A 24718-nucleotide genomic window follows, 5' to 3' on the forward strand; every position below is an offset into this window, starting at 1 on the left:
GGCCATAACCACGTCATGTATTTATTCCTTCTGGCTGCTTCCTTTTCCCCTTTTAGTTGTCTCCTAGGATTTATTCTCATTTTCCAAACCTGACCAAGTTCAAACAGCCAGCTGTAGGAAAGCAAATACATATTTCTGTGGCATTCAGCTGGGTTTTCTGTGTCAAGCTGTCTACTTTATAGCTCTTTTATTAATAAAGATACTCTGGTTGAGAGGCTTGAGGGTCCTATAGGGGTTTGGAATTCATTCCCAGCTCCAAAAAAGACCCAGACACAGCTCTGTACTTGGAAGTAGTATTGGTCAATCACTTTTCCAAGTGCTTACTATGAAGTATCAGTGGAAAACCTAATCAAATGAAGAAAATTGACATAAAAACATCTTTTATAAGTAGTGGTTTTTTATAAGAGTTGAAAAAAAAAAAGACCTAAAAGGCAGATTTATATAAAATATTTTTATTCTTTTTTTAACAGAACTACTTCAGTTTAGGGGTTACTCCAATACCAGCACTGGCAGATAGGAGGAATTCCTCCCTTTCCCTTCTAGCCTTTCAATATCCCAACACTTGAATACAGGAAGTGAAAAACATGTTCTAAGCAACACCATTAAAACCTCAGTTATCAGCCCCAAAGTAATCAACAGGACAGACATGGGTAAAGAACAGCAGAGGTTTTAATGACGTCAGATCTTGTTGCCACTGCACTGGGAAACTCCCTGTGACCTTAGGGAACATTCAGTAAAGAGTAACTCCCAATACCTGGTGTCACTTGGTATCAGTGCCACACAGAGTCATGGAATATTCTTGAACAGATTATGGAAGAGTTGAATAAAAACAGTTCATATTTTAAAAAATGTTTTGGTTCATAAGACTGTGACTGGATATTTACTGCTTTGTCCATGTCCCTTTCATTTCCATTACAACCCCTCCCCCAATATCTAAATGAAAAAGAAATCTTAAAGACTTATTTCTCTACTATTTGTTTCCTAGTAAGGCAGTGAAATCTTCCTTTTAAAATAAAGTACAGGGCATTTCTCATTGTGAAGTCCCCACCAAGAGGACAAGCTGCTTGTAGCCAGAGACTGGAACACTGCTTTGCCACAGAAGTGGCCTTTCTAGTCTGAGGAATCCAAAATTACTTTGTGACCTCTGTAATCCACATTTTCTGGTTTTTATTGTCATCAGTCTTACTAGTTACAGGACCAGGCCATCAGTGATATGATCAGAAGCAGGACTATTTCAATAAGCATCTCACTCCAAGATGCTTTCTAGATGGAGCTGTCAAAATATTTTTCTTTTAAGGCCCAGTTGAGCACTAAGAGCAGTCATATGCACAGATCCAAAATAAGTGATTATTCCCTTTATGACTGTTATTCTTGGGTGCAAATAAATAGTGGCTTCCCAGGAAAAATGGAAGTAGTTCACATTGAGAATGATCAGTACCATGTGCATTTTGTATGGTACAGGACAACAGGCACAGGACTCTTACAAGCACTGCAAAGGTATAGAATCTTACTGCATGTTTCTGGTTTCTTTCTGTACCAGTTGAGAGTTAGATGACTTTCTTAATAACAACTGAATAGAAGAGCATGGCCTCTGTTAACCAGAGGGAACAAAAACATCCTTCATAGCTTGCTAGATCTTATAATTTAAAAAAAAAAAGGATGCAGCGTGTGTTTTCAAATGCATACATTAACTATCAGAATGGATGAGCATAATTTAAAAAAATAATTCTGTAACTGACATTTAATTTAAAAATATTTTCTCCTTATTCAACACCAAACAAGGCATTTTAAATGTTGTCCTGAATTTAAGAGGTTGCTTTGTTCTTGTCTTATAGCTTCTAATAAAATTTTGGGGAAAAAATAAGCACAGATATAGTTCTAGATAGGAGAGGGCCATGTTTCACAGGAAGCTTCTCTTGTTCTGAGGGCTTTGGGCACATTCTTTCCTTATCCATCCCTGGATGGAAAGGTGGTGTACAGCTGCTGCCCACCTAGTCCTGTGCTCTTCCATGTACTCCAGCAAGGCTGAAGTGGTTTGCAGCTGAACACAGAAAGGACAATCTCACCTGTGCTGGACCAGCTGTTTAAAAGAAGCTAATTGACACAGTATGTAATTACTTCAATTTGTTGGCAGGAGCATTATTGTGTTTTACAATAGAAAAAAGTCCTTCTACTGTAAGTCTGCTTATCCTTAACTGGAACAGTTTTGCTGGGAAGGGTAAGTCATCTCACCTGTAATTTCCAGAGTGCCAGGCAGACCACCTGAATTTAAAACCCCACAAAGTGGGAAATATCTAAGCTGGTAACTCTGTAAGGTCATGGTTTGCTCTCCAGCCCCGCATGTTTGCACAGCTCTCCCGCAGGAGAGGGGGGTTATAAACTGTCCTTTCCTATACCTTCCCAGAACTAATCACCTTTGGTACCCACCAGAAGTGCAGGGGCAGTGATATGGGCCAGCCATGCCTGTGATGTGAGCTCAGGGACCCTGGATATTTCTCTTAATGTGCTTTCTTTAAGAGTTTGGGTTGGTGATTTGGGCCCTTGCTTGAGCTGGCTGCACGAGAGCTGCCCCATCAAGCAGTGTAAACACTCCAACTGGCATCTTTCAGATTCCTCCAAAATATGACAGGATGTATAATACAATAATTCCAGAAGAATATCCTAAGTCAGGATTATCATTAGGTTGAGTGTCTTACAGCACAGAACATTTGCCTGTATAAAAACATGGGAGGCACAAAAGTAATCCCAGTTTGGATTTCTGCACAGGGAACTATATATTTTGTACTAGAGGTACTACTTTTAGTTCTTATGTTTCAACTCTTCAACCCCTCAGTGTTACAGGGAGCAGACAATAATCCTGCAGAATGAGGGAAATGAGGTTTGAGCTGCCTTTTTTTTTAATTGGTATGTTCATAACACAGAACTATGGCAGCATAAAAATGAAGACGTGAATACAAATGATAGAACTAGCCCAAGATAATTAATCCCTGCAAGAAGATATTTTCTTGCCTGTGCACAGAATGAAAACAAATGCAAGTGAAATATCCAGAAACCTCAAAATCAAATTAGGACTGTGTGCAAGCAAAAAGGATGATCAAAGGACCAAATGGGAACTAAAGCTTAAGACCCAAGAACTCCAAAGTTTTTATTGATGTGACAATGTCTCTGTTTGAAGAAAAATAAAGTTGATGAAATTTACATGATGATAAACTTCCAAGCTTCCACAGATTTTTCATAAGCAAAAAACATTCATGAATCAGTGAACCACAGCCAGAGTAAAGCCCTACCAGTTTTGCAGACTGGTTTAAACTTTGAGCAGGAAGGAAGGGAGGGTACTTTGATTCAAGTCAGATGGGCTAGGATGATCTCAGCTGCCAAATTCCATGTTCTCCTCACTTTGTAAGCTTAGGCATTTGTATTTGGATGGGCATTTAAATAGATTGCAGCTTTACACAAGCCAAACCATCAAAAGTTGGGTGATAAATGAAGACAGGAAATAGAAAAATCAAAATAATGCTGGATTTGTTACAAAATCAAGGGCAGACTCAACAAATCTGAGAAGTTTTCCCAACAATTTGAAAACCTGCAGATGGAACAGTGTCCCAAATTCAAGGCATAATTCTAAGCCTTATAACGTTACCTGGAAAAATTATCTCCATTAGATGAGGTTAGGACGTATGTCTGCACTTCCAAGACTCTCAAGTTAGATCTGAGACAAGCTTGATCTTCATCAGTGGTTGAGACAGTTGAAGGAACAGGCTGTGGCTTTTCCAGTGGATTTTGAAGTTTTGTTTCTGAAATGCTAAATTCCATCATGGGCTCTTTCATCTCCACCACAGGTGCAAAAAACCAGTAATGCTAATTCCAGCAATCCAGATCCTATTTCATATGCAGAAATTAACCCAAGGGCAAGTAAAAAAAATGCATACATCATCCCATTCAATTACTCAGCAGTTTTGCAGACATACTGGAAAAAAACTAGCTTTCAATATAAAAATTGTCTATGAAACAGTCTGACTTCAATTTGTCTGCATGGATCATAATTCCACGTGTGCTGCTGGATCTGTAAAAGAGGAGAGAAAAATGAGCACTCAGTTTCAGCTGCCTTGAACTGGCAGATTGGTTTGAAAACCAGTATAAACCCCCAAGAATTGTTCTTTGCAGGGCACCAGTGCCCGAAGGACAGTTCACAGCCATGGTGCAGGGAGGTGCTTCTTTAAGGGTTAAGATAAGGCCAAGCTCACAAAACTGCAGGAACAGGGAGGGTCTTTAGCAGAACTGAACAAGTCTGTTCTCTGCCTTTCAGAATCATGTTAAGTTACACCCATTACACCACCTGATTATTTAACAGGTCCTCATCCAAGCCTGTGCACGGTACAAGTGAGGGAGGACACAACAGCAGGCAGGGAGAAAGTCAAAGAAGCAGGAAAACAAAGATTACCATGTGTGTGTTGTCCTGGCATCTCAGCTGGTGTTCCCATTTCTTTTTCCTTCTGGAAAAGGCTCTGGAGCAGTTTGATTTCTTGATCATAGTCCTGCCATTCCGGAACTATACGCATGGCTGCTTGCAGCTTGGGCTCTTTGGTCATGGGGTTGTTACACTGCAAACAGAACACATGGGCTGTTCAGACACTTCAGGTGTACAAAATGTTTCTGCACTGAACAGAGATATGCTTCCCTCTGCTGGGATTAATCTGGTGGTGGTGAACATGTGTCTGTATTTTAGCTAGAGAACAGTGTAAAGTTTCTTTTCAAATTCATAATAATGTCACTGCTCCAGGTAAGAGAAAATACATGTTTTCAGCACTCAAGTTTTTAACTTCAGCTTCTGTAAGTCTCAATACAGAGGTAGGGAAGTGCCTCTAAAATTGGTCACTGTATTTCATTGTGATGTGAGAGTGAGGAAGCCACCCTGCACTCACCAGATCAATGGTTTTTGCTCTCTTCTTGGAGGAATCATCACACCATGTTTCACACCACAGCCACTCCTGTGGGAGGGATTTAATTGGCACCTGGTGGATCATGTTGTTTGGCAAATCCTGTTGTGCAGAACAAGAGTTAGTAGCCATTTCCACAGGGTGCAGGATGGGAGAAGCAACTCCCCTCCCAACGAGATAGTACTGGGAAGGTTAACTTTTGTAAAGAGGTTTGTTTTTTTTTCCCCCAGTGCAAATATAAAGTGATGAATCCACCTCTCATTCCATTCCAAACAAAGTCCTTTGAAAAAAGCTTGTGTACTACAACCTCTGATCTTACTTTGTTGAAATTTAGTTATTTAGCAAACAGTACTAAAGCAGTAATATGAGTCCAGTATCAAATATGAACTGAACCAGTTTGGAAGACTAGACTTGGCTGATTAATCCATTGTGTTATTTTTTCCATCCATCACAGTAAAAGGCTTATCTCCAGGTTATTAATCTGTGCACAGTAAAGCAGTCAGAGCTGGGCAGCTCAAGAAACAAGTACCCAATTATGTTAGGTATTTGTTTGTATACTGGAAAATTTGATTGTCTTAAGACATTGAAGGGAAAGGTGTTCTTTGCACCCACCAGTTATATTTGATGCTATCAATACCTGCCTCATTTGAAGGCAGGGTATAACAGGACTGCCACTGGCATCTGGCTGGGATGGAAGTTTGGCCAAGAAAAGAGAGGTGCTGACCTGCCACCATACCCCAGTAAGCCAAAACTAACACAACAAAACACACCTGATCAAGGTTGGACAGACTGTTGGGATCCTGACTGAGACCCTGGTACTGTCCTCTGAGTCGATCTCCAGCTGCTATCTTTCTGAACTTCTTCAGATCCACAACATACAGAGCACTACAGGAGATGGTGCAATTAGTACTGACATTTCACTGGGGGTAACTCACTGCAGACCCCGAGACACAATATGCTACAACAATCTCACGGTAGCAGCACATCAGATGATCTATTACAAGGCAGGAAAGCAGTTCTAACAAGGCTGTGGCACGTGCAAAAAAGAATTTTCAACAAATCTATCTTAGCTTTGCAGTCCCTTCTTCCAACATCTGTTATTAACAAAGGAAGACGTCTGTTAGTTAATGCTTCAGTTCTTCATCTGTAAAAGTTGTAGCATACTGAAAACAACTTCAGTGTCCCTAGAGCTTCCAAGGCCATGCCACCTTAAAGAGGCAACAGTAAGCAAAAAGTGGTTCATGCAGCATCACACACCTCAGCTAATTTTCTGCTAAGTCTAAGTAGCAGCAAAAACTATCCCCCTCTATTTTGAAAAAAAAAAAAAAAAAAAAAAGAATGCTTTGGTACCTGATGTGGTATTTTCTTCCAGCTAAATGACTTGCCCAGTACCCTGATTTCCAGAACCTGTAGCCATCCATTTCTCTTCGGCTGTCACAGAAGGGAGTATATCCATAAGGAGCACCATCGAGATTGAAATCTCTCAATTCCTTTAGATCTGTGCGCACAATCTGAAGGGAAGGCACATTTTATTTTTATTTCTAGAAGCCTGCCACGGGTTATTTGGCAATGCTGGTCAGGATTCAATTCAAACTGAGCAAAGAGCTAAAGGAAGAATTACCTCTTATATGTGGCAGTCTTTAGCACCATGTGTAGGTAGAACAAAAACACAGCACAAAAGGTGTTGTCTCCCCTGCCCTTAGAGCTGGAGCAAATAAAACAGAGCTAGAAATAATCTGATAGGGGTTGGTTTGACAGCTGAAGTGCAAAACTGTTAATATGCAGCAAGAATTCTCACTGTATGTGAACTCTACTGTGATCCTTTGTATCCTTTCCTCTTCGAAGTTTGCAGCCCCTTCAGGGATGAAGGCTTTTTAATGTCTTTTTGACACAGATGTGGCATTAACACTACTCTAAAAATACCACTCTGATGGGAAAAAATACCTTAATATCTCTTACAAACAGAGAAAAAACTGTCTAAAATAAGAACAGCAAAGCTGGAAATTTATCCTAGGTGATACATCAGCATAAATTGTAATGGTTTGAACTGGTGTGGGATCACACACCAGTGTGCCAAAATGCAGTGTACATATGCCAAAAACCCTAAGGCAGTTTGCACTCACATGTTGCTAATCTGTACTTCTCAGATTCATTTGTATTTTTGAGGGAGTAGTATTTTTGCAGTCCTGCCTGTGCATGTTTCCTGTGCTTTCCACCCGTTCAGGAGTGAGCACACACAAAGCCTTATGGTCCTGTTTGTCCTGCAGCAGGACGTGGCCTTATGCACAAGGGATTCACCTTCTCCTCCTCTGAAAGTCGCTCAGATGTGGCCAAGTTCAAAGCAGGGGCCTGGGAGGGCAGGGTGTTTGGTGACTTAGGAAAATACTGTCTGTGGTAAGTGATCTGCAGGGTGGGAGAACAGACCGAAATGGAAAAATAGAAGAGTGAAATGAGAATCTATTTGGCAAACTAGCTGGAATCACAGTGAGGGAACAAGGAATCAGACAACATAAAAGACAGACCAACAAAACCTATCTTGGTGGGAACAGGCACAAAACCCAGCCCTCACTGAAGCATGTTATAGTCACAGAATAAACCTCCAGTCATACCTGTGAAGGGCTCAAACTTGCAAACCTTCCAACAGTATGGAAATTGCATTCAAAAACATACTATTAAAAAAAAAAAGAGAAAGAAAAAAGGAAAAGATCAAGTAATTTCAGCCTCTGTGTTACCTGATCAGCATCCACAAACAGGATTTTATCCACAGCTAATGGGAAGAGCACATCTAGAAAGAGGATCTTGTAACCCCAGATGATTCGCTGTTTCTCTGTTTGTTGGTGGAGCCAGCGTGGCCATTTATACTGGACAAGCTCATACTGGAAATTATACTTCTTGGCCATGTATGGGATGAACTCCTGCAGAGGGAGGGGAAAAAAGCAGCTTATCTCAGTTCTTTGTTCCTCTGCAGGAAAAGAAAAGCGCATCACAAGAGACAGAGTTCAGTCTAAGGCACAGAATATTAAAAAATGAAACACCACAAAGAAAATTAGTTTCATTGTTACTTCACACAAAGACAGAGCCCCAAACTGAACAATCAGTACAAACTGTAAAGCCAACTATCGTAAGACAACTAAATATTTTGGAATATTTCCACATGCAATTCCTTATGAGCCGGTTTAAAAGAATGCATTACTCAAATCATAAAATTTCACAGATGGAAGAATTATTTAGGAGTATACAAAGCAGTGTAAGTGGGAGTAATAAAATGAGAGAAAAGAATTACGAGAATTTTTTTACTGGAACAAGTTGTCCCATTGTTACATCAGCTGACATTCTCATCTGAGGCATTCCAAGGGATGCTGGAACAGCACAGCCATTGGGAAGGGAGGGAGAAGCAGATTGTGGCATCTATTCCCCATCATTGAATAAATTTCTAATTAGTAACAAACCTTGAATGTGGGTGATAAGTAGTTCTTCAGAAACCAAAACTTTAAAGGAGTCTTGGTATGTTTCAGCACAGACAACATCATTATGCTATCAAAAAAAAAAATAAAAATAAATTAAGCAGTTACAGGAAAAGCTGCCACCCACTAGAGACAAGCTGTGTAACAATTACTAATTGCTGGTTTACATGGTTAAACTATTTGCAATTATGTGTCAGGTAACTAACCTTCACACATGAAGAAAAAGTGGGTAGCTTCAACCTATTGCAAATTTCTTGATTTTATCTACAAAATTACTAACCTCCCACATCTGTGTATTTTAACTTGTTAGAGAATATATGACCTGTTGCCTTTCACAATCCTTTAAGAATAGAAGTTCAGATTCTTTTTGCAAAGCAGCTATGACTGTAACTTCTTAACAATACATTAGTTATATTGTAGTGAGAAAATTTAGGACAGCAACATACCATCTCTTAAACTAAGTCTATTTTGAACTTATGAATATTCTGCAGACAAAAGTTCCTATGATACAGTAGATTTTTTTTATACTCTTGCAAATGTTACCCATTTTCCTTGTGCAAAGCAGGTCACATTATCACTTGACATCCCTGGATTATAAATTCTGAACTAACCGTAGGAATCTCTCATATAGATGTCCTGAAGCCACAGAGAATATGTTTAGTACATCATCCTTATCCTGTTTCACATCTTCATTCTTCTGTCCTCCTGTGAATCCCCTGAAAGGACAAATATGGTTACATGAAGGACAAGATAGCAAGGGCCAGGTGTTCAGGAAAGGCTGCAGACACAGAAAATGGCTGCAGTGTTGGTTTAATACAGTTGGTCTGTGGGGTTTAGTGTCATCCCCCTGCTGTCCAGGGCATCTCCCCCAGGACACAGTGCTGTGCACACAGACCTGGCAGGCCCAGCAGCTCACAGATGAACACCTTTTGATTGAGAGAGTGCTGGCTGAGGTGCAGCTCCTGGGAAGGAACAATGTTTTCAGGCTCCCAAGTAGCAGTGGGGGGAAGGAAGAGGAAGGGGAAGGGGAAAGTGCAAAGCAGGAGCCCAGGTCTCTAGAAACAAAGGAGTCCTATGAAAGATAGCCCTAAATTCAAGCAGTCTTAATAGACAGCTGTGGAATATCACAGACATAATGGCTCTGTCAAATAGCTTTACAGTTTCAAGAGACTTGCAGGTTATCATTGAGTTAGTTTTACCATTTGAGAGATTCCCAAAATCCAGATTCATTCTCACTGGTGCCATCACTTAGTAGATCTTCATTCATCATATCGAGCTTTTTCTGAACCTGTAGGGCAAACATGGCTTTAGTGAGTGGATCCATATACTGGGCAAATGTTATCCTGACACTGGTTCTGTTTGTACCTGTTTGAATTATGCCCCACGAGCTGACAGGTAACCTAAAAGCTATCTGTGAAAACAGCTTAGTAATGAACTGACATTTTCCAAAGGGATTCCACAGCTGCTTTTAGACACCAAAGGCATGTTAGTCTGAATGGTTAAAATGCTTTCCTAAGAGGTGTTTAGTGAGCAACCTTGATGATTGAGGCTGGCAAAGGAAAACCCTCAAAGAAACCAATACACACACCTCAAAGAAAAAAAGAAAACAAAGAAAAAAAAAGACTTCAAAGCAGATACACAGGCAGTGAATCAGGAGAACATTCCAGAATTACTCAGGCACAAGCAAATGCTGTCAGGAAGGGTGAACTGGCTGTGTTATAGCCATCACTTATCTATCAGTTGTCCTCCTTAAACTTCTCAGCTTTGTCATTACCTGGCTGGCAATCCTAAGAGGCAGTAGATAAGTAATTTAACATTTTTATCTTTTTAAAAATGTATTCTCACCCACTCTGTGTCAGACTGATAGAAAATTTATTGCCAGACAACTAAAATTTAACCGTAACAAATAAAATACTGGCTCAATGGACACACAGGCACAAAGATGTCACGTAAAACTGCTTTTTCCTGAAGTCAGAAGCACAACTAAGTCAGGAAAACATGACTATAATTGTTTCTCAGGGACATACAAAAGGAACAGCACTCACAGGTCATTCTCTCCTGTATCAAAAGCCCAAATCAATCTACAGATAACGCTCTCTATCACTGACACCATAACGTGAGCTTTGTGTGGACTGACTCAAGTGTGGGCTTGTGGGAAGGGAGATCAGGCTTCAATCAGTTTCTTCCCTGCTGGTGGTCAAAGAGTCTTTTTAAAGAGCAGCTCTAGTTTTTAAACTCACCTTCACTTTAATAATTTTGCTCTTGAAGTTATTGAGAACGATAATAACTTCGCTAGCCTCAGGCGGAGAGTCTGTGCCATCGTGGCTGAAAAGACAGTAAAACACTCACCTTTACTACAAAGCTTTTATTTCTTCTGCACATTTTTCTACACGTATTAAGCCCTAGCACTGTGAAACAGGTTCGAGATATGCGACAAAGTAACACGTATTTCAACACACTTACTGGGTTTTTTAATTAATTGCATCTTGCACAACTTGTGTTCAGTATGAAATGTAATTTGCTGTTTAATTTGCTGTTCGAGTCACTACACTTTGGCAAGGGAACTGTTAGGTTCACGTATTACAATGCCTACCTACTTGAGAAGTTTCACAGGAAAAAGACTGAAGTATTTCTCATACTGTCCTACCTGTAGATCCTGTAAATATCTTCAGATCTGCCCTTTCTCAGTCTTAGAGTCCATGCACCAGGATTGGCTTTTAACTGGAAGTAACCCTGGAAAGTGAAAAGAATATTTGTTAGTTTCCAGAAAATGCAAATGCAGAAAATTTAAGTCATGTATTTTTACTCACTGTTTTATACCTGAAAAGTTATTTGCAAGCCAGCTGATTAACATAACCTTAAGGCTTTAAAACCCAGAGAACAGGAAAAAAACCCCAAAAATTTGATACAAAATTCAAAACAGGAGTATGTAGAGGTGTAGCATTATTTGTTAGATGAGAGAAAATCTTTCAGAGTGTTCTGATGGGAACAGTGCAATCCCAAAATCTTTTTCTGCAAAAGCTTGCCTTCATGAAGGAGAGAGGGAATTTCAAAACACTAGTTGGTAACTACACAGCAGTACACAACAAAATCTAAAGGAATTCTGAAGCTGAACAGACTGGTATTTTATCTACAGCAGGAAACAGTAACATAATTAATATGTTACAAGATACCTCTTCTACAGAACTTAAAAAATTACAACGTGAAATTCAAGTATTGTATTCTAGTTGAAGCTTCAGATTCCAGATGTGAATATTTTTCTATGGTTTAGATCATTACACCTATAGAAGATATCAACAGCTTCAGTGGCCCATCCAGTTTTGTACTGTGGCCCCAAATGCTTGCACTTCCTATGTAAGCCAGTCTACTATAAAAACAAAATTAAAAAATATTTCAAAAAAAGGCACAGGGCATGTTCCTGGTCTCTTGATGCCCCTGCACAGTACAGACACTGAGCTGAGGAAGAGAACTCCCAGATACAGCATTGTACCCTGTGGTACACACATTCTGGTTTAGCTAATTAGAAAAAGGACACCTGTGAGCCATTAAGCTTTACTTCCCAACATACACACACACACAGTGTGTTCACATGTAAAGTAAGGGACACATTCCTTTCTACAGGCAGAAATACTACATCATTCTAGGATACACTCTGGCTAAGAAAAGGCACAGACAAAGAGAAAACGAGGGTAAGAATTTAAAAATAAGTATTTAGCATCAGTGAATATTTTTTTCTATGTTTTTTCTTTAATACCTTTAAAGATTAAAAAAAAAAAACAAACCACAGGAGGCAATTTACTCCAGTTTTTCAGTAACATTACATCTCACAAAAACATTCCAAAGACTTACTTCCTTAGCCATAATTTCAGTCCATTACCTCTCCCACGGCCCAGTGTGGAGACTGAGAACAGACTGATCCCTTATGCTGTGACCTTACAAAGGCAGCTGCAGGGACCAATCATAGGCTTGGATTTCCAGCACCTTTTCCCAACTAAAATAAGCAATTCCCATTCCTTCACACTTCCTTTGCTTTCTACAGTGTTGGCTATACTTGCTGACTCTCTCTGTTTGTTCCACAGATCTCCTGAAGAAATGGGTCCCAAAATAAGACAGCCATCCACCAGAGTAGATGGCCTAAGGGGTACCACAGCTGTCTGACCTTCCCTGGAAAGAGGTTGCTTAGCAATACTGGCAGCATTTTAAGGCATTCCAGAGGACCCTTCTCAGCCAGCTGAAGGGAAAAGAGCACATCCTGAACAAGGTAAGAGACAGTACAAACGCTGCGAGGTTTCAGCCAGCGTTAGAAGCAGTGTGCTTCTGATGTATTTGGAGGCAGCTGTGGAGTGCAAGCAACAACCCATACCCACAAGCCACACACCAGAAAATCCTCAGGGGTTTGTGCAAGTGGCTGTGCTGACTGGAGCACCAGTGAGCTGTTGCCCATTCCAGTGGAACACTTACCAAGTTGGCCATAACGATGGTATCAACGATGACAGGGCTGGTTGAAGTCCCCAGTGTAAACTGGAGTCCTCGAGGTGGCTGCCCAGTAGTAATGTCATAGCAGTGGCCTTCCAGCAGCAGGTACTCCAGTTCATATTCTGCAGCTACAACACTATCCACCTGTAAGGAACAGATATTGCTGGCTCCAGCACTAGCTCTGAAGTGCCAAGTTTTAGTCCTTTAGTCATAATTTTACCAGAGTAATTTTATCATTAAACAAATATCTAGAAAGCCTCCAAGATCTCAGCTCCTTCTAGTGACAAATTTCACACAAATATTGTTAGGAGTGGCCCTGACCAAGTGAATTTGAATCTCAACTGGTAATATGCTAGGATAAGAAAAGGGAAGGATTTCCCTTTTGCTCCACAATTTTAATTTTTTTTAACATTTACCAGAGAATGTACTCTGGCATTTCATAAAAGGCATATGATGGGCTCCAGAACTTTGTAAATCTGCTTAAAACTGGTCTCACCTAATACTAACCATCAGAAATAAGCATTTTGTTTTGCTTTGTGTTACTCATACAGTGTGTAAGGTACTGCCAAGAAACATCACTTTCTTTTTCTCTACACGAAACTAAAGTGCCAAGAAAAGAAGAATTAAAAAAACACCCCCCACAAACCCAAAAAACTTGGGTCCCTACCAGGCTAAATTCAGATGTAGCCTGAGGACAGTACATAAGCAGAATATTAGTCTAATCTCACAAAGCATCTTCTCTCATGCACATCCAAAAGGACAGTTTAATTGCTACAGCACCAACAGACTGGATATTGGGAGCTGGAAATGGTGCACCTGCAAAAGTAAAGCTGCTGTTTATTTGGAAGCTCAGGATGGCACTTTGAATGCCTGAAGCATTTTATCTCCCCCTCTCTCAGGCTTTCAATTAATCTAAGGGGTGGGCTTGAGAATCAGAGGCTTGAAATGTGTAGCAGTATCAGTGGTTCATTAACAGCTTTACAGTTAAGAGATGAAAAGCAAAAAAAGTCCTAAACCCAGACACACCAAACCAAAACCCAAAGCACACAACAACACACCCAGTTTCCTAGATTTCTGAATAGCTAGTACAGGATTAGCAATATCAGAATATACCACAATAATGCATCATATTCCCAAACAATATCAGAGAGATGCAAAAGAGAGACTAACAATAAACATTCAGTGAGAAAGGAACCCATGTTTGTAATGATCACAAGGCTGTACAGACTGCTGCTTTTCCAGAGGCCTATTTATAAGGGGTTTGACAGTCTCATTACACATGCAACAGCCAGGTTTTTCCTTATTTATCCCCATGTATGCAGGGCAGCACTGCCCAGCTCCATAGTTTAACAGTGTGCTTCAAGGCCTGTTCAAATAGCAGTGAGCCCCTGAACCTACAGCAGCTGAGCAGATTGCTGCTGCATGGTTTTACTCTTGTATTGATATTGCATGCCCTTTTGTGGCCACAGGAATGTTTGCCAGAAACAAAAGCTGGGAAAATGAACAGGTGCCTGAAACCAGCTTGGTGGCTTCTTGGAGCAAGGCAAAGGTCCTGCTTCAAGCCTACAGTATTTCTGAACCTCTGGTTCAGGCATCCACGTGCAATTGAGAACAGAAATCTTGCTCTTGGGGAGCTTAGGTTTCCCTGCATCCCTCTTAGAATTTAGAGGTCTGCAAATATCCACAGTTCTATGTTTACTGGCATTTTAAAATTCTACATTTCTTTCCCATAACAAAAATAAGCCCTGGAAAAACACCACCATTTAAATGCAGTAGTAGGAAAATACTGGTTTCTCTTACCTCCTCTAAGTAAATATTGTCAAGGTCATAGGGGGTTCTGACAGACTCCACCATCCAGCTCTCGGGGGTATTTAGGTTCAGAGTGAACAGTGGAGATTGGGGCATATCCAAAAACTTGGCTATTGGTCCTGGAGCAAAGTTATTCTCTGCTGTGAAGGAAATCTCTGGCTCCAAAACATAGCGATAAAAGCTGAAATTTTGGAAAGAAAATGTTAGAACATATTTCTGCCAAACTTTGCTAATATTTCACTCTCACTGAGCTTGCAGATGGCATCAGCTTTCCCTGGCCTCCAAGGTCTCCAAGGCTTTGTCCAAAGCAACATAGGTTGTGTTGACCTTAGAACAGGTCAGAATTTCCATCTTGAAGGACCAAACAAGAACGTGCAAGATTCAATCATTAAGATTAGTAAGTTATTTAATTTTTTATATATATGAATAAAGGCACCCAACTTGTAAACCAGCACAACTACCTCGTGCTGTCCACAAATTCCCAGATTCTCTGTGGGAAATTATGCTATTATATAAATGATCTCAAAGCAGTTATTGAGACTTCCTATAGGACATTTGACCATTTCTCCTGTGCTTGCACATTCCAACAGGTTTTACTCCTCTCTCTCTCTTTAACCCTGGCATGGAATTGCTTACCTTTTCAGTGGCATGTCAGAAAGTTTGGACTGGCAGTTCATAAACACTCTCAGGTTCATATTTATCAACTGGTTCAAAACCTAAAGTAATGAGAAAGAGACATCTCTTAAAATGCTTTTATAAACAGGACCTCAGGGAGGCATGTTAGCTGCTCGTTCCCAGTCCTCCCTTCTCATGATTTGCTTTACCACACTCAACTTTTAATTGGTGGTTTTAAGAAGAGTTACCTGCTCCTCCCATTGCAGACATTCTTTATGGCATGCTGAGACTTTCTTCCTCAAGAACAGAGTCATTGCAAACTAAACTGTTCAAACAGTGAAACTAAAAGCTCTCAAGACGATACCTGAGCACAGTTTTGTTAGTGTGTAGTACAGCCTAACTAGTTTTTCCACCAATAAATGTACTGTGCAACTCAACTATTAGAAGGCCACTGGTCACCACCCAGTTAAGGAGGAAGATGAACATTTCAAAATGACAGAACTGAGACAAACTTTTGAAGTGCATTACGACACTGCCCACATACCAAAAGTAACGGAGCAAGTCTTTGAGCATCTCTGGTCACAGGATCAACAATAGCCACAACATCAAAGTATGTCTCCCCCTCTTTTGGTCTCAGTTTAACTGCACTAAACAGAAGAAAACACAATTCTGAAGTATCAAACATACGGATAAACACATGAAAAACACTACTATCCATCTCTTTCTGAACTCAAATTGCTTCTTAAATGCTGTGCACCTTCTGAAACTAGACAGAGGAAAAAATAGGTATATACATATATGTGTATAGAGATAGGTAGGCAGATAAAATTAATTTCTGGAATCTTTTCTTCCTGAAAACTGTTGGGGACTTTCCTATTGCTACTTAGAGTTTTTTTAAGAATGAAATGCAACATAAAACAATGAGAAAATTGAAAGACACAGAAAAGCATATTGTTCAGGAAATGCCAGAAATCCTATACCTGTACTGTTCTTCAAAAAAATGATACTCAATCCTTGCCTCTCCTTTAGGCTGAGCAGAAAGAAGAGCATCCACTTTCATTACCAAGTCACTTGCCCTGAAAAGAAGGAAAAGAAAGGTTTGCAGATATTAAAAAAATGCCTGTACTTATCACATTTATGCCAGTCAGCAGCAAAAGAGAAGGCAGATGGAATTCAGATACACAGACACTTCTACTACCTCTCTACACAAGCTCTGAAGAATTAAACATATTTAAGGGTTAATCCATCAGTAATTTAAACAGGTTGCAGCCTTATTACTGAGGGTGCCAAAGGGTTTAACTCTAACAAATACAGAAGAGCTGTATTTTTAGGGGTATTTTAGCATTTTAGGGGTCAACTATCTTACAGGCACTGCATTCCTGAACTGCACAAACCTCTCAAACCCTTGTTCCACAGTGATCTTCCCAATTTACATTGCAACTCTAAGCACTAGGAAGCAACTCTGTATGTGGAGAAACTTTTGAGAGAGAGAGGGGTCCTATCATAAAAGATAATTCTTTTGACAACTTCTCCCTTTTTATTATTCCCATAAATTTTCATTCTCGTATTTTAAGAATATATTCATTCCATCTTGAAGATGTAAAACCTCTTGAAAGTTCAATGAAAATTGATTTGTGCGTCGTGCTTTTGCCAAGAAGCAATACTGTAACTTAAAGGTCTGCCAGCTTTTCCTGAGCTAAGTCAGTCCCACAGACTTACAGCTGTTCAAACCCACAAGCCTGGTGAAACCTGCCAAGTTCTACAGTGTTTTTCCAACGCAGTAGATAATTTCAAAAGCTTTTGAAAAACTTTTGCAGCATTCAAACCTACAAAAAACCCAAAACCCACTGTTCTGTCCAAAAGTAGCCTGTACTCAAACTACTTCCAACATAGCAATGGATGCAGAAGTGTTTGGTGGAATGCTGTTAAAACCTGTTCTCCTAGGATTCAGAATAACACAAGACTTCTGCAGAACAGACCTCATGCTTAACATAATTGACCACCAGCCTTTAACAATCAAGCAGCACCACAGAAAACTGTGATGCTTAATATGGGAGAAATTATCTCCACAGCTCTGAGCTCCAACACACGAACCAGGGGACTCCTGTTCTTCTGAACTCTAAGATGACTTTCTTTTGATTAGTTCACCTCTATGCTTTGTGCAATAACTATCTAGAGCTATGACTTCCATTTTCTCATCTCTGCTTCTTTTCCTAGTGTTTCTCTCTAAAAAGTTAAAAGCAGTTTACATGACTCCATAGTACTGATAGGGAAATACATTACTACAGTAACTTTTATGTTTATAAGCCAAGAAGCACTTCACTAAACCACAAACAAATTCAGAAAGTGTACTCCAGTGTCTCATTTGCTTCCCTTCTTTCTGCTTTTAAATCTACTGTAGTAACTTTACCAATGAGTTATTAAGCACTGACATATTAGAGGCACTTGATTTAAAACAGTGTGTCAGGTAAGATTTAGCCAGGGGAAAAAAACCAGTAGTAGTCTGAAGGCCTTAGGATTAACGAGAAGTTAGGCTTCTCTGTCCTTTGGAGGAGCCAAAAGGTAATCCAGTGCAGAAAGCATTTTGAAGAATAAATGCAGTTTATACCACTTCATAACTCTTCTCCCAGCAGCAAACAACTAAACCTTGAATGGAACTTCATCTAGCTGAGCACAGCAGTCAATTTAGCCAGCCCCTGCACAAAGCATCACTACCCTCAGGATTTTTTCAGTCCACCTGTATCCCTCCTTGCCCCTAATGCAAGAATCCACCTCCTGAACTCCTCAGGTAACACTGCAGGCTGTTGCTGCCCTTGCTGCCCTGATCCAGGGACTAGCTCAGCAAGTACCAATGCTTTTACAGTTTCATGTGCATTTCAGCAGTTCCACAGTAAATTCCAACAGACTCAGGCACCTTCCCAGTTTCTTGCTGCTCGTCAGTGAGGCTCCAGTCAACACAATTCCTGCAATCTCCAGCACAAGGCAATGGACCAGCCATGGCAGGTTGTACTACACACAGATGATGCCTCAAGAATGATGAGCTGTGAGCACAGGAGTGCAGTCAGGGTGGCAGAACTGCCTCCTGAACCTGGGGGATAGTCACAGCTCCATACCTCCAGGAGATGGTGAACTACACAAAAGTCACTAAAAAGCAGTTTCAACCAAATAATTGACACTTTTTTTCCTTCTCCCTTGCCCTCTGAAGAGCTGAGCCTTGACCACAGGAACCAAGTGTAGCACCCACCCAGAGTGTACTGGACAAAGCTTTCTCCACGCTGCAGACAGTCATGTTATCAGTCCCAGCACCTTTTTATAAGCCTCCTCATGTTTACTTACAGATCTTCTTCAAATCCCAGTTGCTGAATCTGAGATTTGATTTTCTGGCCCGATGTCTTCAGTATGATATTTTCAAGGAGATGAAAATCATCCTGATTGAACATCTCACCATCCTCTAATGGGCCAATAATCTACAAAAAAAAAAAAAAAATAGAATCACCATTATTAGGTAAAGGCTACATTGAAACAAAATTCAAAGATGAATTTAAATAAATACTCCAGCCTAATCTCAGTGGGAACCAACTGTTCAGGCTAGTATTAATGTCAATGGCAGCAGAGTTTAACAGGTAAATCTAGCTATTTAGAGCCAGGAGTCCCAAACTAAGGCATAAAATGCATAATAAATTATATATGCAATACTATATCTGGAAGGGGCCAATTCCAGTAGTCTAGCAAGACTCCAGCAAATCTCTCTCCTCAAGCCTTCAGAAGCCTAAAAGCTACCTAGAAAACTCTTGCTGTTTTGCTAGTGAGAGAAATAGAATACCAAACCCACCACCTGAGACCTTTAACCCATTGGAGTATAGAGTAACCACTAGGACCAGCATGGTTTTTTCCTAACTAGGAAGCAGATGACAAAAGAAAACACAATGCTGTACATAGTTGGGTTTCATTATTTGCAGTGAAATACTATTGTAATATCATTTATCTAATCTAAGATAAACTATCATAAAAAGAGCTGGTGGCAGAGATCAAGGCACCGTGGTCAGGGCCAGATACAGCAGCATTTTGTCCAGTGAACTGAAGCAGCACAATCTTTCGAATTTACCAGCCTTTTCCACCCCTGGACTCAATTCACTGCCAGCATGAAAGGAACTCTGTTACTGAGAGACCTGAATTTGTACCAAACACCAACAACTAACTGCACACAGCACAAAGAAAAAGTCACACAGGTCTGAATAAATCCTAAAGGCTGCTGAGACTTGAAAAAGGCTGAGACTCCTGTGTCTGGTCCCTAGACTCTGCTGCTCAGGATCAGCTTCTCTCCCACATGTTCAATCTCTCTTTTACTGTCTGCTGATTGATCTCACCCGTCCATTGCTGATCACAGCCCTCTGCCCCTTCTTCAGCTTTAGAACATCTCTGCAATACATTGCATGGGACAGAATAAAATCCACCTTGGGAGATTCAAAGGCTTCTTTGAAAATATTGGTATCCATACCCTGAAAGATAAGAATAATTGACATTGAAATAGGAGGAAATGCTGACTTCAGCACACTTTTTAAAATGCACCTTTTTGTTTATACTCAAGAACATCTTCATATTCTGCTAAAATTGATTCCTGCCCCCCTTTTCTTTGTGGTCTTAAGCCTAGTTTTTGCCTGTCACCTTCAAACATTATCCCAACTTCTGCTGTGAAAGGTCACAGCTACTTCGACCACTTCCATTATTCTTAAGTGACTCTTGTCTAAAGTTTTTAAACATACTTAGAGAAATGTAATTTTTTCCTCAGCTTTTAAAAAAAAAAAATCCCTCTCTTAACCACTCTAGAAAAAACTGACTCACTTTAACAGATCCCTGAAGCCACATTTCTTCTGACTTTTCAAAGTTACATAGCTTTGATGTGTGTGAGGATTTACTTTATGTTTCAATGGGCTGTTATATTTAGGTAAGTTTAGTTATCAGAGATTAAAAAAACCAAGGCAGCAAACCCAGCAGTGTTACTCTCCATTGTTACTGCACCTTCTGCATATGAATATACTACACTAAAAAACTCACTGTAGGAGCAAGCAAAGCACCTTATCCTTGCAAATGCCAACAGACATGCTTACCCCAACAGCAAATTCCAAGATGTCAGCTCCTGCCTCCAGTGCCTTCACAGTTTCTTCTTTTGCCATCTTGGTGATGAAGTTCTTGGCATTATTTGATGTTTGTGTCTGCAGAGCTGCCCATATGGCTTTAGCAACAACTGTATTCTGGCTGTTGGGATCTTCACTAGGATTATTAATCATGCTAATTCGAACATTATTGCTGGATTTCTGTGTTTAACAAAACAAGCATTGGGAAGGTTTTAGATTGCAGGTGGGGTTTAAATGAGAAGAATGCAGCTATTGTAATAACACTATAGCAAAAGCCTTGCATTTCTTAACCAGAAAATCAGCTTCTAAATTGGGTAAGTAACAGCACGAGGTTAAAACTATGAACTAATTTAACATCAAGTATTTAGCTTATGTATAGGCACCAGTGTGACAGGAATCTTCTAGATAATCCTGTGCTACATAGGAGATCTAGGACCACCACTCAGAGTCTGGCAAACCAGGGATTTAGCAGTTAGCTGTGTGCTTTTATGATTCAGTTATCTTCCCAAAAGAAATGAGACAGAGCAGAGAGCAATGCTTATGCTCATTTCCAAACCAAAACACAGACACTTCATTGAACACCATGGGCTTAAAAGAACATCTTTATTGTGTTAGCATAGTGCCAAGAGGGAATTCTGTCCTAACACAAGCTCAGCGATGTTTCAGCCCCTACAAAAAAGATGAGGCTGAAAACTGGAGACCCTGCAGAGAAAACCAGTCTCCCCAGGTCATACCATGGGAAGAAGCACAACTTGTGTTTTTGAAGATACTACCAAGTGCTTTGTTAGCACTGCTAACCCATTCCAATGAAAACATTACTTACCTGATGTTTAATGGCATCATACAACAATTGCCTCCCTGAAGGTTTGTCAAAATCACCAACAATCCAAAAAGTAACTGGTCTAACAAAGGAATCATCTGCAATTACAAAAAAAAAATGGTAGGAGAAATTGGAGGGTGGAGGGAAGGAAAGCTTCTGTTTTTCGTCATTTGGAGGTAAACTATGATGCACATGCAAAGAATTCAAAAAGAGTAAAATTCCATAGAAAAGTTATGGATGAAGCTAAGCTATGAAGCCTGGCAAGACAAGAATAATAGTACTGATATATTAGTTTTCATTAGGTCATTCGAAAAACCCACATGGGTCAGCATGCATCACTCTTCCTAAGCTGGATTCTTTTAGTGGTTTTGTTTGTTTGCTGCCTTTTTAATTATAAATTATAAAGAAACCTATAAATAACTTGCAGATTCCAACTAGGGTACAGACCTACCACATCTTTGCACTGAAGATGTTAGTTTAAAAATCAGTTTTGTATAGAGACAAAAGTGCTGGAGCAAACATGCATTTCAAAAGCAGCTTGCTTCATTGGTTCTAAAGCCAGAGTTAAAAAGGAAGCAAAAATTCCCAGAACAACATATGAAATGCCAAAGCGTGAGTTACCATAGATCTCCTTGGAAGACATTCCTGGTCAAAAAGCAGAAAGGAAAGAGGGAAAGGAGAGAGACATTAATAATTTTATAATAATCCCTATGTGTATCAAGAAGCTGCAGTACTGTACTGGGCATAGCTGAATCACTGCAGTTCAAATCCAACAAGCAACAAGTTTGTGCTCATTTTATTAGAATAAAGCTTTGACTTTTTCTTCCCCTCAGACAGATGGATGTTATATTTTCATGCTACAGCATTAGTTATACTACATATTACCAGTTTCATATGGTTGGGTGAGGGTATCATTCTGAAGACCATTTTGAAACACTGCCATACCATCGTGACTTGGATGTGACCCTTTATCTTCCCTCTTTAAAAATCAGCATGGCAGTGCTTTATCAGAGCTGGTACTGAGCCAGCAATACTTATAACTTCCCTATTATTTTAGAAAATAAATGTGCTACAGCATTACTGTAATCAGGCAGTAGCTACTAAATATCTTAAGTGACAGAAAAGGCAGTGACCCAAAAATGTCAAGCCATGAAATTGCAAATTAATGCACTTTCAAATGAGCATGCAGAGGTGTAGGTCTAATTAATGCTCTACAAAGGCAAAACAAGAAACTTGTTCAGATCCAAGTGACTGAACATGAACCAAGGGCAAACACGAGACAGAAAGAACAATGGGAACATTTCAGGTAGTGCACACAGGTGACAGTGGCTGGAGATAGCACAGGGGAAACCTGAGAGAGTCAGGAACAACAGGAACTGAGTCAAATGACAGCAGCTTATTTCTGATACCTAACTGAAATGGATATAGGAAAGGCCTGATGATGTCTGAGTAAGCCTGATTAGGTTCTGTATCATATCTGTGCATGCATTTCCTACACTGAAAGGTACAGCTGAGTTTTAACACTGATGGGGGACTTTATGTGTAACTGTGACAATACTGTCATTGAAAAAGCAGTTCATACACTGGGGCAATAAAAACAGCACTGAACATATTAGGTGCTGTCCTATATAATGGGCAGTAACAATTACCTTCTGAATCCATGTAACTTTTAGGAATTTAGAATTATGACACAGAGAGCTAGAACCCCTTTTATATTTTTATAGTCATTGTCACTGCAGGATCAGAGCTTACACTGCTGCATTTCTGCAGGTACAGCGAGAGCAGGGTGGGTGGGACTTCATTATTCAGTAAAAAGTTGGGCTGGGTTTAAAGAGGGGAACGTTCTTGTTCCATGCAGATGTCATGTCTTATTAAAAAAAAAATAAAATCTTTCTTTTTAACATTTAGATTGCACCTTTACCCACAGGCCTGACCAAGGCTCCGAGTGTGTGTTGAGAACTGTACACATGCTTAGAAACACACATAAGATTTGGGTTCATAATCCACTGCAGGTGTTACCTTTCTTTGTTAAGTAGGTCATGCTGTTTGCAACAGCAGCTGTCTTATCTTTAGACTCCAACGTGGTAAATCGAGCAAAGTCATCCACAAAAAAGTTATCTGAGGAAGAGAACAAGTATAAGATGCCGAAGCAACTAGTCCACTTAAAATGAAAGAAAAATCACTACTATTACCAGAACATTAAGAACACATCCCATTTCACTCCTTGTAATACTGCTTTTTATGTCTATTAATACACAGGCTGAGAAATGTATTTTGTTGTCTCACAAGTTACTTTAACAACTGCATTGCATACTGGATAGGCAGAAGTCAGTCAAAAGAATTGTCCAAGTCTCACTTAGTTGATGCTAATATATGTAAATAATATATACTTAAAAATCCCCTGTGTTACTATTTTTTCAACCAACTCAAAAAAGGCAGTTGAACTGTCATTAAAATGTCACTGCACTGGCTGTTCAAACGTCTAGCCACGGAAAGTTCTGCTAAATCTGAAGTAATTCCAGAAATGACTGTTAACCCCTGCTCAAAAGAAGGTCAGAACTAAGAAACAAGTTGCTGTATAAAACAGTATGCATCATAAAACATTGTGCATTGTGCAGTCATATAAAACATGCATTATACGACTGTTCTTGGCTTTTCCCAGCACTACTAATTTCTCAAGTTTATGAGTCATATTCCCCCAAAGGTTTGTATAAAATCAAAACAAATTCCTATTTTGAAAAGATGTAAACATTAATGTTGCTGTTGTACATAACATCTCCCCTGAACCACAGCTGGAGCATCACTTAGGGTGGTGTTAGTGATTTGCCACTAGAGCTTTCCGTTGAGACAGCAAAAGTGTTTGACTCAGATACTTCAGGTTTAATGCAATTAAAAGCATCTCTTACTCATTCCTGTCAGATCTAGGTACTCTCTGTCAGATGTTAGGATTCTTGAGTTAATTCTTGGAACAACATTAGGCTGGTTCATGATATACTCCACCACATCTTGGTCATTAGATAGTTCACCCTGAAGGAAAGATGAAAGAAGCAGGATTCATTACTTCACATATATAACTGCCTTAGATAACTTAAAAAAAAAAAAAAGGCAAAAAGCAATGATGCAAGTTAAGTTTTCTTGTATATTATGTATTTAGGGACTTGTGAATCAGTTTTTCCAAATCGAATTTCTCTCTAAAGCCACAGCTGAACTCAGCACCTACCAGGTACACAGCTCGCTGGAAGATGCTTGTGGTTTCCAGGATTTTGTGCATTGTCATGGTTTCCAGGTCATCAGGATCCAGCTGATCTTTTTGAAAAGGCATTCCATTGAACAGCACAACAGGGAGAGGGCCTACACCTGTTTGCTCATAGTAACCTCTTGCTGCCTAAAGACAGGAAAAGAAGCAGCTTTACCATGTCAGCCCACTGCCATTAACGAGCCACCCAAGATCCACCAGTCTGT

The 24718-nt window shown here is 39.9% G+C and overlaps 1 protein-coding gene across 7 annotated transcripts in view; it reads right to left on the bottom strand.

Annotated features, from left to right (window-relative positions):
- Positions 1-436: 436 nt before the first annotated feature.
- The window catches only part of UGGT1 (UDP-glucose glycoprotein glucosyltransferase 1), a 43395-nt gene continuing 19113 nt past the window's right edge, over positions 437-24718 (bottom strand). For 6 of the 7 annotated variants that reach the window (XM_027724857.2, XM_027724859.2, XM_039391134.1 and 3 more), the window contains 24 exons: positions 24477-24641; positions 24163-24283; positions 23276-23374; positions 21878-21901; positions 21260-21354; positions 20410-20616; positions 19669-19800; positions 18638-18768; positions 16282-16377; positions 15846-15948; positions 15323-15402; positions 14678-14867; positions 12863-13021; positions 11049-11134; positions 10642-10726; positions 9601-9689; positions 9013-9117; positions 8387-8471; positions 7670-7852; positions 6288-6448; positions 5708-5822; positions 4923-5039; positions 4442-4601; positions 437-4063 (listed from right to left, as the gene is read on the bottom strand). In XM_027724857.2, coding sequence (XP_027580658.2) covers positions 4038-4063; positions 4442-4601; positions 4923-5039; positions 5708-5822; positions 6288-6448; positions 7670-7852; positions 8387-8471; positions 9013-9117; positions 9601-9689; positions 10642-10726; positions 11049-11134; positions 12863-13021; positions 14678-14867; positions 15323-15402; positions 15846-15948; positions 16282-16377; positions 18638-18768; positions 19669-19800; positions 20410-20616; positions 21260-21354; positions 21878-21901; positions 23276-23374; positions 24163-24283; positions 24477-24641 — 2814 coding nt within the window. In that variant the 3' untranslated portion in view covers positions 437-4037. The remainder of the gene's footprint in view (positions 4064-4441; positions 4602-4922; positions 5040-5707; positions 5823-6287; positions 6449-7669; positions 7853-8386; positions 8472-9012; positions 9118-9600; positions 9690-10641; positions 10727-11048; positions 11135-12862; positions 13022-14677; positions 14868-15322; positions 15403-15845; positions 15949-16281; positions 16378-18637; positions 18769-19668; positions 19801-20409; positions 20617-21259; positions 21355-21877; positions 21902-23275; positions 23375-24162; positions 24284-24476; positions 24642-24718) is intronic. The other variant, XM_027724858.2, reaches the window with a different exon arrangement.

Source organism: Pipra filicauda, unplaced genomic scaffold, assembly GCF_003945595.2.
Source record: "Pipra filicauda isolate LSUMZ 115617 unplaced genomic scaffold, ASM394559v2 scaffold90_size2875636_pilon, whole genome shotgun sequence".
Lineage (NCBI taxonomy): Eukaryota > Metazoa > Chordata > Aves > Passeriformes > Pipridae > Pipra > Pipra filicauda.